We start from the raw sequence: 17,259 nt of genomic DNA, 5'->3' as shown, positions 1-17,259 counted from the left end.
TGAGCTCATGCCCACTGCCCACAATGGCAAGACAGGGGCAGCTGCAGAGATGGTTTGCTTTCTCTCAGAGTGCCGCCCTGCTCAATGTCAAAGCTCCTCCACACCTGCTTCCGGCTCTGGAGAACAAAGCAGGTCTGCACCGTGGGGGTGGGAGTGCCAGGGGTGCTGGGGCTATCCCTCTCAGCTCTCCGCTTTGGGAGAGTGGGGCTGGAGCTGGCACACATGTCTCCTCCGCCAGCTGGGCGCTAGAGTAAGTGCTAGGAGACAATGGCAAGACAGCATTCCCCTTCCTCCGTCTGACTTCCCCCACTTCCACTTCCATTCCTCAGTTGAAGAAAGGCTCTCCCCCTTTAACCATATCACCTGGGGCCCTGCTCCCCCAAAATGGGCAGAGGAGGGGGCTCTTTCCCTAGCTCGACTCCCCCTCTGCCCCTGAAGAGAGGGAGAGAGATTGATCTGGCTGATATAAGAGCACCACTGCCAAGTTCTCAGTGGAAGCAGAGTTACCAGCTATAACACCGGCACACGACAAAGCTTAGACTCTCACCATCTGCCTACACTCGGATTCCACAATGCGGGACACCAGCGCCCGGTCCCAGTGGGATGTTCTCTCTGCCAGAGGGACACTGCCTCCACCACACCAATCACGGGCAGACGTGGCTACACTTGGTATTTCTCTTTGGGCTTCAGTGGCCCGAAGGAGTGAAAAGAGACCTTCTCCAGTTATCTGAGAGAGTGAACCTCAAACAGGTCACAAAGCTCTGACCTTGAAGCTTAGGATTTCAATGACTGAGAGGGAAAGAGAGAGTAAGACAATCTTCACCGTGACCAAGTGGGCATTCCCCCACTCCCGTGATGGCTGGCAAGGACAGGCCTCCTTCTCCCATTGGAAGTCAACCCTCTGCGCCCATCTCCCCACCCAGGAGCTGCTTACCGAGAAGCGTGAAGGCTTGGCGGGTCTTCTCAAAGTCTTCCGCGTCATCTACCCCCTCGATGGACGTGTCTCCCCCCTGGGACGTGTAAAAGAAGTCCTCAGCACAGGCTGCGGGAGGCAAGGAGGGAAGTGTCAGCCTGGATTCCCCTACAGGGGACGGCCCCAGATGACCTCGACTCCCTCGGTGTGCAGCTCCCAGCCCCAATCCTCGCAGGATTACAAGCCAGGTCCTTAGAAACAGTCTTTCTCCACAATGGCAAATGGGGAAGGCTCTTGCATAAAGTTCTACTACTCTAACGGAATGTGTTGCCAGGTTTAAAAAATTGGCATGTGGGAAAACACATTCTCTCTCTCTCTCTCCCATCCAAGGAAAGTCATGAGTAGTTCAATGGACAGATAGACTTTCTACAACTAGGATCTGATGAACACGATACAATGTTTACCCAGCCTAGACGCAATCACAGATTTTGATACCCTTAGACAGTATTAGTCTGACAACTTCATTTGGCAAGTCGGAGACATCTGGGCATTTTGCATGGGTGTCTCCTTTTCACGAAGTTGGGGCACACACCTGAACAATGGAGGTACAAAAAATGCAGGTGGAGACCCTCTCACAGGGATGCTCCCACCCCCAGGTTACTTCCTCTCCCATCAGCCCTTTGGTAATTGCCTTGGGGATGGCTGGACAGGAGTGGCCCAGGCTGTGTCTTCTGTTCAGAGGCAACCTTAGCAAAGGGCAGTATTTGAGCTACAGGGAGGACGGAAGAATTGGCTCTTGTTGAGAGAATAGACTCAGAGGTCAACATGTAAGACAACAGTGGCACACAGTCAGAAATCCCCCTGGAAAATCTGGGTGGAAATATTTCCTCTTGACCTGACAATGTATGGTTGGATGCAAAGAAGTTAAGCAAGTTTCAGATGCATCTTCATCTCAATTCCTGCTCCGTCCCCAACACCTCATCCTTCCAATTGGATCTCAGAATCCAAGTCTCTTCATTGTCTCCATGCTGGTCTCCACAGCCCTGGGTCCAATCGCCTGCTGCCAAAGGAAGGTTCCAGGCGACTGATAAACCAGTCAAATACACTGCAGTCTGCCTTCCCTACCCTCTTTGCCTGCCAGGCCCCACCTCTCCTGCAGGTCGGTCCCTAAGACTTCACCACCTACCACCCCTGAGAGCGACGTCATCAATCAACCGCGTACAGGCCACCGGGGGGTGAACCCTGCAATCAGAGCCCTGGACCATCGAAGCCAAGGTCATGACCTTGTGCTTCACCTGGGGACCTGTGCAAGGCCAGAGAGGTAGCCTGCTTATCGAAATGCTCCAAAGTCAAAAGGAGCAAAGATGCCCAAAGTAGTATTTAAGGGAATGGGGGCCCACAACACCTGTATGTTTATGACCGTGTACTCCTGTTCTAACAAGTTGGCCGGGAGAGGCCTTGCTTGGTTTGAATGATCATTTTGAATGCCACAGGCCATGGTGACGGGGCAGGCTGGCATGCCTGGATGCAAATCTCCGTCCATTCTCAGACAGGTGCACAACTGCAGGCAGAGTCTGGCAGAGACTTTGTCATTTGAGCCACCTATTTGAGGTGAAGCCTGGAGAGGGATGTGGAGGGGGCGGGATGGATGTACGTGGGTTCTAAATAGCCACTCAAGAGCCCCTGGCTAAGCCCTCGTTAATTTGACGCTTCTGGCTACTCACTGAACCCAGGCTGGGTTATCAGTGGAACCGGGCTCTAAGCTGAAGCAGCAGGGCTTGCCACTAATCCAACCTCAGGCCAGAGACAGGCGAGCCCCAGCACCAAAGCTCTTCCAAGAGTTCTTCATTTCACCTGAGATGCTCTAGGAGAGGGTGTGCAGGGACAGGAGGGCGAGAAATCGATCAAAGTAGCTCGGTGGCTTTCAACTGCTCTCACCGGGCACTGGGAGGCAGTCACTGAGAGAGGCACCGAGTGAGGATGGCATTGCGCACCTCCACGGACAGACCCCGCTGAGGAGGCAAAGAAGCAGGGGCACCTGAAAGCGCCAGTGGAACGAGCTGGTCTCAAGGGAGCCAAGTGAATCTCGCCAGTTGTGCACCCTGCCTGCAAACCTCACCTTAGACACCTGCAGGGTGACCGAAAGCCTGCATCCCGCTCTGGGAAAGAAAGAGGAGGTTGCCCGTGGGTGTTATGTGGCCTGGTCCCCAACCACGGAGCCACAGGGACCCCGCCAGGGCATTGCTCCGCCCTGCTCTCCTCAGCAGGGGCAGTTGAGAATCAGCCTGACGGGCATCCGGAGAACAGTGCGAAGCCATCTTACAGCATCCAGAAGGGGGTTCTTCTTTGGGGCCCGGTATGGGTTGAGTTGGGATCCCCACCCCCCCCTCAAATAGGTGTCATAAATCCTAAGCCCTCAACCTGGGGTTAGAATCCCATTTGGAAATGGGCTTTCTCTGTGAGGTTAATGAGGTGGTACTCATGGGGGGCAGGTCTCAAATCCTCTTCGGAGACCCCAAGAGTAGATTAAACCAGCAAAGCACAGATGCTGGAAGAGAGGTGGGCTTCCAACCTGGCAAAAACAAACGTGTCTGCTCATCATCCGGGGCAAAGTGTAGGTATCTGCTTTCGTGCCCTCCTCCCCTGCCCCCGCCACTTGGATCCTTCCAGTCCTCGGGGGTGGGGAGGTGGGTTGTCACTCACTTTGGGGAACCACGGTCCACATACCCAGCTCCTCCATTCTGGCCAGCCAAGGACCTGATACCAGCCTGCGAAGGAGCTGCCTCCAGGGACTCTGAGCCCCAAAAGCAAAACTCACTGCCATGGAGTCAATGCTGACTCATCGCGACCCCCTGTGGGTTTCTGAGACTGTTGCTGTTGACAAGAGTAGAAAGCTGGGTCTTTCTCCCAAAGCTGCTGGTTTGAACTGCCGACTAGGTGGATCACAGACCGACCACAACAACCATCCCACCAGGGCTCCTTGTCCCGCGCGATCTCCGTGTGGTGTTAAGAACTAAGGCCTGCTTGATACACATACTCTGCCTTCCTCTCTTACCCCTCCTTGTCGACAGCCTCGGGGCAAGCTGGCTGGAGTTCAAGGGCACCAAGGAGGACTTGGACCCACTGCAGGGCTACCTTTCTGCCTGCTGGGCACCACCTGAGACTCGCCCCTCAGGCCCTGGGTACAGCCACCTCCCGCCCTTGCACAGTGTCGCGAGGCTGTCAGCTTTCCCGCCATTCAGGGGAGAGCACCCAGGCTATCTGATGCCTGCAGTCCTGAGTGGCATTGTCCCCAGTGCCCCCGATTGTCTTTGGCAATGCCTGGGTGTGCCCACACACCTCCCCAGCCACCTCTCTTTGCCCTGCACGGCCACCTTGACCTTCTTCCTTTTCCTGTCGTCTCAGCCCTCCACTCTGGTGTGAACATGTCAGTCACAAGTATGTGATGCGTACTAGCAAAATCTCTAGAGCAGCGGTTCTCAACCTGTGGGTCGAGACCCCTTTGGAGGTCAAACAACATTTTTTAGGGGGGGTCACCTGATTCATCACAGTAGCAAAATGACAGTGATGAAATAGCAACAAAAATAATTTTATGGTGGGGGTGGGTCACCGCAACATGAGGAACTGTGTGAAAGGGTCACGGCATGAGGAAGGTTGCAAACCACTGCTCTGGAGGGTCCTGGTTAGAGACCTGTCTTAGGATGCCTCAGGGTACATAGGACTTTAAATCACGCCAAGCCCCTTACGCTCACTCAGCAGAACGCTCTCCCACCTCGGCCTCTGAGCTCCACACACGCTCAGGCTCTCCAGTGCAGATGCCTGGGAGTCAGGGGCCCTGTGATCCTATGGGGGAAGCTGTGGTTCATAGAGAGGTAGGTCCGGGGGATGTGCCGGTGTTCGAGGCACAGCTGAGATGAAAGCCCACATCTGGGGCCTCTGGGTAGCACCTGCCCCAGCCCCCTGAGGACCTTGGGCCCCCGACTCACTGAGGGCCAGCTCCTGGAATTCCGGGAGGCTGGCAGCAGCGCAGAGCTGGTAGAAGATGTGGTAATTCCGCTCCTCGTCTGCCTGGAGGAGGAAACAGTGAAGATGGTTCAGGATCAGCCCCTCCCCAGCTCAAGTCCTCAGGTGGTGTGCCCCCACCCACCAGTCCCCTGGCAGGTCCCCCTCTCTCTCCAGCGTGTTCACTCACTTTTAGGGACCCTTTTCCTATCTGAGGATTTTCTCCTCTTGACACAGACTTGGGGAGACAAGGTATTTCACTGTTCCTTCGTTCCTTCCATCAATGGGGGGCCGGCCGGGCAGTAAGTAAGCAGGCAGCCTTCCCTGCTGCTGGGCCAAGACTCCCCACAGCCTGTCATTTCCCTGCTAGAAGTGGCTTTGCTCCATTGGGAGGCTTGGATGCAAGAACAAACTACATTCCCTTGCCCATCGGGTCATGCGGGAGCAGTCGGGAAAGGCTCCAGGTCCAGGCGGGACTGACATGGGACGTTCAGGTGGCTGAGCGCTGGGGGAGGGCTTGTCCAGGAGGACTGGGCAGAGCCCAGGGATGTGAAGGAAGAGGGGAGAGTCCCAGGAACCGCATGGAGGGAGGGGAGCCTGCCCTCTAGAGCCTTGAAGGAGAGAGGGCACCCGGGGCAAAAAGGAAGGAAGCCAGCAGCCGGCTTTTATCAACGTCCTCAGACATCGTCTCAGCCCCAGTGAGGAGACAGGAGACGGAGAAACCAGAGCTGCAGCGATCTTGGTGTTCAACCAAGGGCCTGGATGTCATGAAGCTCAGAGGCAGAGCGTGTACCAAGGAAGCGGGAGGTGGTCAACAGGGAGCCAGGCTCTGGATATTACAGCTCTGAGTCTTGAATGGCACTGACCCCCACCAGGGAGGAGGAGGAAGGTGGCTACAGAGAAGCCAGGAGCGTTGCTGGGGTGGAGGGTGTGGGCAGCGAGCAGGGAAGACTAACCCACCTCCTTAGGCTCCTGGCCAGAGCAGGAGCCCACTGACCCTGCTCTCTGCGACATTCCCCTGACCCTAAGAATCAGACTCTGTGACAGAATGGACTATCCTATCCCCCACCATGCCTTCGCAGTGCAGTGCAGGGTCGGCACGTAACAGACACGCCGTAGGTGTCTGCTGATGAACTCTCAAAAGAATACTCCGCTTCCAGAAAGCAATGCTGGAGGAGATGTTTGGCATTTGCCCCAGGACCCAAGGTCTTGAGCCAGCTCTGGTGTGTCCTGGTCTGTCGGTTACGCCAATCACAGGATGGGTCAGAAACCAGCAGCAGCTCTGCGCGAGAAGACGGGACTTCGACTCCTGCAAAGAGTGAGTCGCAAACTCACAGGGGCCATTTCTCCCCTGCCCGCTAGGGTCGCTGTGAGTCAGCACGACTCGGTGGCAGTGAGCTTGGATTGGTTTAAGGTCTGTGGCCTATCAATAAACACCTCCTGATGGAAGGAGAGAGAGAAATCCCCGAGGAAAACTGCATCGCCGTGCAGGTTCTGAAGAGGAGAGGCGTCCTTTGGGAGCGGGGCAGAGGTGCGAGGGCCTCCCCCAGGGGGAAGCCTGCGAGACAAGCCCTTCCCCACACTCACCTGGAAGACCACTCTGGACTTTTCCAGCAGGTAGGTCCGCATGTTGGCTCCGATGATGTGGTACCTTCTATCGAAGCCGATCTGAATGTACTTCCCAAAGCGACTGCTGTTGTCGTTGCGGGTGGTTTTCGCATTTCCAATGGCCTGGGCAGAACACACAGAAGAGCCGTGTAACCAGCGAGATGTGACTCTTTGGGGACGGTGTCTGCGGTCGCATCTAGAGTCAGGGACCTCGTTTCTGTTCTCTCCCCGTCCTCACTGACAGAGTCCCCGATATGGAGAGACCAATGTGCGCAGACGTACCAGAAATAAAAACGAAGAGGAAAGCCTGACTTTCCAACCTCTTACTCATAAGACAAGGAGTCCTGGGGGCTTACGGGTTCCGCCCTGGGCTGCTACCTGCACAGTCAAAGTCAGCCCTTGAAAATACCAGCCGCTCGATAGGAGAAAGACTGGGCTTTCTACTCCAGTGAAGAGTTACCATCTCACCCGGGCAGGTCTACCTGTCCCCTAGGGTCACAATGAGTCAGAACTGACTCAGTGGCAATGAGCTAGTGTCTACCTATATGTTCAGCATGTGGGGTTTGGTGGGAAAGTGTTATCCCACTCTTAGCATGTGTGCCATCTGGTGTGAACCTCTATAACTTTGTGACTCTAAAGAAAAGGGGCATCCCACCAATGCCACACTGGATGCCCCTTAGGACACATGCGTCCCAGTTATTGTAACAGAATCTGTATGACTTCAAATTTTTCCCTGCTTCATTCCAAAATGCCTTCCATTGCTAGACACATGGTTTTGACACAAAATTCAAAGCAGGAAATAATTGGGTTTTCAAAGGTAATATTCTTTATTTTGTGAGTCAGTTATTGAGCTAAAAGGTGGCCTTTGGGGATACAGGTAGTCCCCAGTTTGTGAACAAGATCCATTCCTCTGCCTTTAAGAATTGGACCAGGTGCATACGGCTCTTGTCTAGCCTTACTTCAGTGAGAGGGGGAAGAGAGACCAAGTGTTCGACTCGTAAAGAGTGACAGCCTTTGGAACATGACTGGCAGTTCTATCCTGTCCTACGGGGTCGCTATGCAGGACAGTGAGTTCGGTTTTTAGTGTGTCACCTTGGCTGGGCCATGGCACGGAGCGTTATGTAATGATCATCCATTTTGTGGTGCAATGTCATCATACGACATGTTGTAAATCCCAGCCTCGAAGAAGTCAATGAGGCAGGATTAGAGTCGGTTTATGAGGCAAGATACAAGCTACAGTCCTGGGTTGATCGCGTCCAACGGCTTTGAGCTTGAAAAGAATCAAGCAAGAAGAACTCAGAGAGACTCACTGCCTGCAAGAATGAAGACCCAGGAGGGGAGTGTGTCCTTGGACCCAGGGCCCCTGTGCCGAGAACTCCTTAGACCCAGAGGAAGACACGTGGGGATCGCCAAAGAACACTAGGCGTAGAGATGTCAGAAAGGAGACGAGGGATTTCCCTTGAGCAAATCGAGAGAGAACTCCATGCCCTGAAGTCGGCACTCTGATTTTGGGCTTCTGTGAGAAATCCTTCTGTGGGGACCAAGTCTGCTTGTTAAAGTCACCCACTTGTGGTATTTCTGCTATAGCAGTGCCACAGAATGAAGACACACACACACACACACCACACCACACCACACAACACCACACAACCTTTCCACACAGCCCTGCCCCACTGCCACTGTCTGAGCTCCAGGCACGATCAGCTCTTTCCTGAACATGCACGACAGTTTCTGGGGAGATTCCCTCCTCCCACTGGTCTCCGACTGTCAGTGCTCTACTTTCCCACCAGAGGAACTCTAGCGAACTTGACATTCCCCTCAGTAAAATGATTCAGCAGCTTCCACTGCCTCTGAGGTCAAGGGTTCAAGCCCCGGTGTGTCTTATACAAGGCCCGTGGGGTTGCCTCAGCCTCGCCTCTCCATGCTCTTACCCTGGGTGGGTCTCAGGCCTCCCACTCCCCTCAGCTCCTTTTTCTTTCTCCCCACGTCCCCCCAGGTCTCAGGCTGTTCCCTCTCTGCTGGGAAAGGAGCCCCACCCCCCTCAGCTCCTGGGCGTGTCTTTTAGTTTCAGTTGAAACTTGCTCCTTTGGGAATGTCCTCTCTCTTTCTTGTAGAGAGAACCAGGCATTTTATTCTGGTTTGGTTTGGGTGAGAATTAACAAAGACAATTCATTTTCCATCCAGCGGTTTGCATGCCTTTGGCTTCATGGCCCCCGTTTCCATCCCCCCTCCATGTGAAACGCGGTCCCCACTTCTTCTCTGGGTTCTGTTTCCAGCCTCCCCTCTGTTCTGCCCATGTTGTTTTCCCACCTTTATGATGGGGGCAAACGCTGCCCATTCTGTCTCCGCGGGTTAGATTGTTCAGGTCCCTCATGGATGTTGTCATTCACTTGCACACCTGGGCACGGATGGCGGGAAGTGCTCTCAGGAACAGGCTCAGTCGCAGGTTTGAAGGCCATGGTCTAAAGGATTCATTCAACCGGCCTCTATCACACCAGCAAGTCTAGTCGTTTCTATGATTCTAATATTTTTCTTCCACTCTGTCCAGGACCTTCTAATGGGGTCTGATCAGAGTGGTCAGTAGTGGACACCAAGCACCATCTGGTTCTCTGGTCTCAGGCTCGTGGAGGCTGTGGTCCCTTAGTCCTTTGGACTGCTTGTCCCTTTGAGTCTTTGGTTTTTTAATCTTCTTTGCTCCAATTGGAAGAGAGACAATTATAGTTCAGATGGCTGCTGACAAGCTTTTAAGACCTCCGGGGATACTGGCCAAAGTGGGATGTAGAATACTGTCTTTATGGACTATGTTACATCCACAGACCTAGATGCCTGCCCCTCCCCCCATGACTATGGTCTCAAACCCTCAAGCCTAGTGACTCAGTCCCTTCAAAGTGTTTGAAAATATCTGTCCCCACAAACAAACAAAAAATATTGTTAAGAATGAGGGTAGTTGGAACAGAGACCCCCCAAACCATCTGTAGACAATATCGGACATCCCCTCACAGACGGATCACAGGCAAGGGATGAGTCAACCAGGGCGCAGTATAGCACCGATGAAACACACACTATTCCTCTGGTTCTTTGAGGTTTCCCCACACACCACTCTCATGACCCCAGTCCTGCCTTTCACTGCGGGCTAGACTGGAACATGTGCATGTACAGAGACACGGACATGACACATGGAAAGCAGGAACATAAATGGGAGTAGTGATACCAGGAGGGTGTAGAAAAGGTGGGGATGGAACTGACCACAATGTCCAATAACCACCACCACCCCACCCACCCCAGGGGGACTAACAACAGAAAATGTGGGGGAAGGAAGACAGCAGTCGGTGTCAGATATGAAAATAATAATAATTTATAATTTATCAAGGGGTCATGAAGATGGGGGAAGGGAGGGGGAAAAGGTATCAAGGGAAATTAAATGTTTAGAAAAAATGATGGCAGCAGATGTACACATATGCTTGATACAATTGATGTATGAATTACTGAAAGAGCTGTAAGTACCCCCAATAAAATGTTCTTTTTTTTTTCGTTATCTCTTTATTTTTTTTAATTTTAACAATTTATTAGGGGCTCATACAATTCTTATCACAGTTCATACATATACATACATCCATTGTATAAAGCTAAAATGTTCTTTTAATGAAAAAAAAGAATAGGTTAAAAAAAGAAAATTTTTTGGCCCCAGTATACTCTACAATGTACCCGGAAACCCCTGCAGCACAGACACTATGTGGAGATACCCTCTGCTCCTGCGAAACAGGAAAAAAAAGTATCTTTCTGTGCATGCATTTCATTTTTGTTTTAAATCATTTTATTGGGGGCTACACAACTCTTATCACAATCCATGCATCCATCCATTGTGTCAAGTACATTTGTACATTTGTTGCCATCATCATTCTCAAAACATTTGCTTTCTACTTGAGCCCTTGGCATCAGCTCCTCATTTTTCCCCACGCCCCATGAACCCTTGATCATTTATAAATTATTATTATTTTGTCCTGTCTTACACTGTTTGATGTCTCCCTTCACCCACTTTTATGTTGTCCATCCCCCATGGAGGAGGTATATGTAGATCCTTGTCATGGGTTCCCCCTTTCTACCCCACCCTCCCAGTATCGCCTCTCTCACCACTGGTCTTGATGGGTTCATCTGTCCTGGATTCCCTGTGTTTCTAGCTCCTATCTGTACCAGTGTACATGCTCTGCTCTAGCCAGATTTGTAAGGTAGAATTGGGATCATGATAGTGGGGGGAGGAAGCATGAAAGAACTAGAGGGAAGTTGTATGTTTCATCATTGCTACCCTGCACTCTGACTGGCCTGTCTCCTCCCCGAGACCGTCTGAAAGGGATGGCCAGTTGTCTATAGATGGGCTTTGGGTCCCCACTCCACACTCCCCCTCATTCTCAATGATATGATTTTTTTTCCCCTTTGATGCCTGAAACCTGATCCCTTCGACACCTCATGCTCACACAGGCTGGTGCGCTTCTTCTGTGTGGGCTTTGTTGCTTTTCAGCTAGATGGCTGCTTGTTTACCTTCAAGCCTTTAAGACCCCAGACGTTTTATCTTTTGATAGCTGGGCACCATCAGCTTTCTTCACCACATTTGCTTCTGTACCCGCTTTGTCTTCAACGATTATCTCAGAAAAGTGATTGTCTCAGAAAGGTGAGAATCATGGAATTCTGTACATGAATTTTTATAATGCTCTCATATGATATTTGTCCTTTTGCAATTGACCCATTAACTCAGAACGAGGTCCTTCAGGCTGATCTGCCTTGTGAGATGTTTTGCAGCTCCACCATCTTTCATGTTGCATAATCCAGTGTGTGTATGCACGGTGATTTATCCATTTATCAGTTGGTGGGCACTTAGGTGGTTTCCTTGTTTCCATCTTTTTGCCGTACTGTGAATGTGTGTGTGCCTGTGTCTGTGTTCATTATGGCTCCGTTTCTCTCAGATATGCATCTCATAGGAACATTGTAGGATGGTCTGATCTCTCTTAAAGTTCTAACTTCTTAAGGAAGTGCCATCTCATTTCCATGGTAGCTGTACCATTTTCAGGTATCCCCCAGCTAGGCACAGTTCCAATGTCCCCATACCTTCACTGGTCTGTGCAGTTTCTTGCCTGCTCTTAAAATTATTTTTATTTTATATATAAGAGAGCTTTAGATCAAAGAGTAATTGATCTAAAAAAATATCACAGTCCAGTTCAGATCAAGTCCATAAGTTCGATATTAACCCACATGTCTGATACCAATCAATAAATTCCTCTTCAGACTCACACAACACATGCAATGATACCAACTGCAGGAAGATCACAGGCCAATGGGTGGAAAGTCTTGTGGATCCAGTGGTGGTGGAAGCATCTTAGCATTGGTGTGGGTCTCCATGTGGCTCCTCCAGCTCCAGGACCCCAGTTCCATCAGCATAGCTCCATGTGGCTCGTCAGCAGGAGTGTCTCTGCCTGCCTGTCTTTGATCACTGTCATTATTACTGAGCCGAGTTGATAGCTCATTGTTTCAATTTGCCTCTAATGGCTCCTGGCTGTGTCCATCTCTTCATGTATTGACCGGCCACTGGAGTATCTTCTCTGATGAAGTGCCTGTTCATGTTCGTTGCCCGTTTCTTTTATATGGGGTAGCTTGCGGTTCTGTGGCACCCTGGGGGTGGGGCAGTTAATTCACTGGGCTGCTCACCACAATGTCAGCAGTTCAAATCCACCAGCTACTTGGAGGGGGAAAGAGGAAGACTGGCTACCTTGGAAACCCACAAGGGCAGCTCTGACTGTGCTCTGGAAGGCTGCTCTCAGTTGGTACTGATGACCGTGAATTTGAGTTTGTCTGGCTTTGGTGGTGGGGGGGTGAGGGCCTGAGCTTTTCTATATGTTCTCGCCAGATGGATGGCTGCCAATGCGTGGTCCGTGGGTTCTTGTTTCACTCTCTGGGAGGCGGCGCTTGAGTGGGTCTTGTTTAGGAGGCTGCAGTCATGCAGCTTAGCTAACAGTCTCTAGTGCTTCTGCTTAGTCATCCCAATTCAGCCTAGAGCCACCTTCCCTCCGTGCAACTGCCTCTTCACAGGGCCCACTGGGAATTCCGCCTCCCCCTGCCTGGACGCCTGCTCTCCCCAGGCAACGTCCGCGAGGGCTGGAAATCCTGGGGTGGCCACAGGACCACAGAGATTGCTTCGTTGGGAGGTGCAGTCCTTCCCTAGGCCAGGGGCAGTGCAGTCGGTCATCACCCTGCCGTCTGTTGGTTATGGGAACCCCGTGGCACAGTGGGTACACGCGGGGCTGCTAAGGGCAAGGCCAGCAGTTCTAAAGCACCAGCTGCTCCCCCGAGGAGAGATGGGAGCTTTCTACGCCACAGGAAGGAGTTTCACACACTCGCAGGGGCAGGTCTTCCCTGCCCTCTAGGGTTGCTGCGAGTTGGCATCAACTCCACGGTAGTGGGTTTGGTTTTTGTTTTGCTTAGAATACTCCAAAGAATCGATGGGCTTCCTTGGACAGGGAGCCAGGCTAGAGGGAGAGGCTCTGAGGTGTTTCTGTGCTGCGCTGGTCTCTCTCTCTCCCCACATTCTACCAGAACGCTCTAAGCCCACCGCCCTTCCTGGCTGTAGTCCTTCTGCAGTGAGACCCAGATGCCTCTCAAACAGAACAACTGTTCAGCTGCTCCGCTTTGCTGCAGGTATTAAAAATCCATTCGTTTTTGAGGCAATAAAGATTTCAAAGACACAGTGTCATTGCTCTCAGAAAGAGAACAAGGAATTATTCTGGACAAAACAGAGAAGGGGAAAAAAAACCTACTTGATCTCTACTGATGGAACAAAGACCTTATTCAGCCAGACGGGAATTTAGGGATGGCCAATCTGCATATGACCAAACACATACAAGAGACACGGGGGATAAATAAGCTTTCAATACCAACGGTCTAAAACCGGCTCCTGCTCCCGGTGTCCAGGGCTGGTAGACTGCAGGATGGCAGGACACTGGCACGGGAGAGGTGGGCCAGCAGCCCCGCACCATCCATACCTCTACGCCTGCAGTAGGGCCCCTGGTGGTGGGGTCTGTTATAAGTTGGACTGCTAGGTGCCAGGCCAGCAGCTGGCACCCACTGGCTGCTCCTCGGGAGGCAGATGAAGCTTTCTGATTCCAGAACATCTACAGCCATGGAGACCCACAGGGGCAGGTCTGCCCATAAGGTCACCAGGCACCGGAAGGGCTCAGAGGCAGAGGGGTTACTCTGCCTGGCATTTCTATTCCTGGCAGCATAACCCCACTTGGGAACAGGCTGTCTCTGGTATATGAAGGGGACATGACCCATGTGCGTCATCAATCACTCTCTCTTGAGAAAGGAGAGATGAAACCACTGAGCCAGAGAAGCAGAGAAGGGGCCAGGGAGAGGCCGAGCCACATGAAGAAGACGTAGGTGCTGAAGCTCAGCGTGGGACAAAGAACTTTCATCCAGAGCCACCAGGGAGAGAAAGCCTGCCCTGAGGGCCAGCACCCTGACTTCAGACGCCTAGCCTCTCCGCATGAGGAAATACACCTCTGTTGGGCAGCCCCTTTAAGTGCATTTCTGTACAGCAGCACAGAGCTAACTAAGGTCAACACGCACGCAGGAAAATCCACGAGAGGCGGTCCAGATGCAAGTGTCTACGAAGGAGGTTTGCGCATAAAGCAGCCTAAGCTTACAAGATGGCATTAAATAAGTGTTTCGGTGGTGTGGGCTTAAGACATTTTAAATTTTCTGCATTGTGCAAATGGGTTCCGTAGCAAATATTGCGTGAATCCCTAAGGCTCCCTCTGTCCGATGTAGATTTTGCCCTTTCTAGGGGCTGTTCTTTGAGCTGGTACTAGTTCATTGGAGAAGATGCTCGGAAATAATCACAGACAAGCTACAACCAGGAAGAACCTGGGTGGGGTTAGAAAGAGCTGTTGTGGGTGTGGGGGGCGGGGGTATATGGTGGGGAGGGAACCTGCTCATAGCCTGGGGCAGAAAACCCAGTGCCTAGCACACCCGGCTCCTCAGAGGCTCTGGGTCCAGCAGGGTCCTTGTCTGGGACAGCCCCGGTTCTGTGACTCTCTGGAGGGCCTCGGCCAACACAAGGGAGACATATCAAGGGACAGCTGACGACTGCCTGCTCTGACCCTGCCCTGCGGAAGGACTGCACCCTCTCCCCAGGAAGCAATCTCTTAAGGTCCTGTCACCGAGCCTTCCAACTAGGGGTGAAAACACGATGCTAATTTGGGGTGCTCTCTTAGCTACCTCACTACAGGCACGGAAGATGTCCAAGGGAAGTCAGGCCATGGTCATGAACACCCTCTGCCCAGGGGCGAGAGCCGGGCCATGCAACTCCAGCCTTAGGATCTACCCAACTAAGCGTCCCATCGAAGGGGATAAAACCATGCTTGAATATGTGTTTGCAGCCTGATGGCAGACAGCAGGCGCACAGGACAGTGTGAGGGGGAAGCTGGAGGTGTGCCACGCCGCTGGGGGCAGCCGGGGGTTCTGGAGGGCCTTACCTCCATGATGGGACTGGATGCCAAGACCCGCTCTTCGATGTTGGTGTCGCTGGCTGAGCCACCGACCGTGGCGAAGTAGCGCATGGCGTACTTGGCGGATACCGTCTTCCCAGCTCCAGACTCCCCGCTGACGATGATGGACTGATTCTTCTCGTCTCTGGAAGGGAAGGGGCTCTGCTCAGTGGCTGGCTCTGGAGAGCCTCTGCTGCCTTCCAGGGAGGCTGACAAGGACCCACACCTGACTAGAAGCACCCCCTCTTTCAGGGAGCAGTGTGAAGGGATCACATCTCCATTCTCTGCCCACGCAAAATCTGAAGTGACATGGGGGTGGGGGGACATTCTAGAAAAGGGCTTACAAGCAAGCAAGTACCCCTCTCCATGATCCGGAGGAAGGGACAGACAGCCAGCTGGTTATCTCTCGGGAGTGCTCTCCATGCACAGTGCATCCTCAATCACTGCATTACAAACACCCTCTAGGTCTACACACACCTGTACACAGATTAAGAACAGAGCACGACAACACTGCATGGCTTAAAAACCCCAAAAGACGGACATCAGGGTTGTATCTGCTCACCATACTTTATTCAATCTGTGTGCTGGACAAGTAGAGAAGGTGAACGCTACGCAAGGACTGCAGCCTTCAATATGGATGCCACCTTCAAGAACACAAAAGCCCTCATAAGTGGGCCAATGGGTAACATGATAAATGGAGACAAGATTGAAATTGTCAAGAGCTTTGCCTCACTTGGATCCACAATCATTGCTCATGGAACCTGCAGTCAAGAGAGCAAATGACACGTTGCACTGAGGCGATCTCCTGGGCAAGACCTCTAGCTTACTGAAGAGCAAGGATGTCACCTTGAGGACCAAGGTGTGCCTGGCCCAAGCCATCATATCTTCAATGGCCTCATATGCATGTGAAAGTTGGACATTGAATAAAAAAGCCACGTAGAGACCCATGCCAGCACTGAGATGCTTACAACGCCAGCCACTGAATCCACAAGACTTCCAACCCACTGGCCTGTGATCTTCCTGTACTTGGCGTCATTGCATGTGTTGCTTGAGTCTGAAGAGGAATATATTGATTGGTATGGGACATGTGGGCTAATATCGGACTTATGGACTTGATCTGGACTGGGGTGGGATGTGTTCTCAGTATTTAATTGCTCTTGTGTGTAAAGCTCTTTCCTATACACACGAGTGTCTATGAATGTTTCTCTAGTCAACCCGGATAACAAAGACACAGTCTCAATGCCATTTCTAAAGTTCTCTGTACACACAAAGAGTAGAAGCCGCCCCCCCCCCCCGCCAAACGTGGCGTTTGCCCCAAAGTCTGCATGTTTAATTCCAAAAAAACAGGGATGAGCACATCGTGGGTCTGAGCCTCAGCCTTCAGCAGAGGAGCATCAGAAAGACTGTGCTGGGCACTTACTGAGGATGCCCAGGAAGCAGCATTCAGATATGCCAGAGAGGAATGAAGCAGCTGGTGGGGAGGGCGGCCAGGCTCCCGTATAGCGGCACCGCATGCAGAAGACATTGAGCTCTGGGCGATGCCCACAAAGTATTACCACTGGCACAGACCAATGACAGCTGCCACCTTTCACTTGCAGTATCCAGATGGGAATGGCCTACACATTACTCAGGAATGACTGAAAAGTCACCCACCACTCAGGAAGAAGAATGATTCATACACAAGAGAGAAAACTCCGCGGGCAGTCCACGCTGAGGGTGAGTGACCCAAGAAGTTCACACAAGGGGCTAGTTTCTGTGGCAACAAAGTGTCCAAAGGAGAAGGGATCCAGCGAGATGGAGCTGGGACTGGAGGGGTGGGGGGATGGCAAGCATGTGGAGGCAGACAGTTAGGGCCTCTTCTGAGAACCAAAGGCTGGCCGTTGAAAGGTACCCAGCAACACCCGTGCTGCTGCAGGAAGACGGGAGACCTGCTCCCGGGAAGACTCGAAACCAAACTCACTGCCACTGAGTCGATTCCGACTCATAGCTACCCAGGGCGACAAGAGAAACAAGTTCATAGACGCTCACGTGTATGTAAGCGAGAACTTCTATCAAAGAGCAATTGTACATTAAGAAAACATCCCAGCCCCGTCCAGTTCAAGTCCATAAGTTCAATATTAGCCCATGTGTCTGTTATCAGTTTATACTTTCCTCTTCAGACTCATGAAACGCATGCAATGATGCCGAATACAGGAAGATCAC

At 52.1% G+C, this 17,259-nt stretch overlaps 1 protein-coding gene across 1 annotated transcript in view; it reads right to left on the bottom strand.

Moving 5' to 3' along the window:
- The window catches only part of MYO5B (myosin VB), a 169,098-nt gene that overhangs the window by 111,447 nt on the left and 40,392 nt on the right, over positions 1-17,259 (bottom strand). Inside the window, exons 5-8 of the mRNA XM_075533231.1 lie at positions 15,046-15,202; positions 6,503-6,646; positions 4,900-4,981; positions 935-1,042 (exon numbers count right to left, since the gene is read on the bottom strand). Coding sequence (XP_075389346.1) covers positions 935-1,042; positions 4,900-4,981; positions 6,503-6,646; positions 15,046-15,202 — 491 coding nt within the window. The remainder of the gene's footprint in view (positions 1-934; positions 1,043-4,899; positions 4,982-6,502; positions 6,647-15,045; positions 15,203-17,259) is intronic.

Source organism: Tenrec ecaudatus, chromosome 15, assembly GCF_050624435.1.
Source record: "Tenrec ecaudatus isolate mTenEca1 chromosome 15, mTenEca1.hap1, whole genome shotgun sequence".
NCBI lineage: Eukaryota > Metazoa > Chordata > Mammalia > Afrosoricida > Tenrecidae > Tenrec > Tenrec ecaudatus.
The sequence above is the reverse complement of the archived record's forward strand: the minus strand, read 5'-3'. Positions and strand labels throughout refer to the sequence as shown.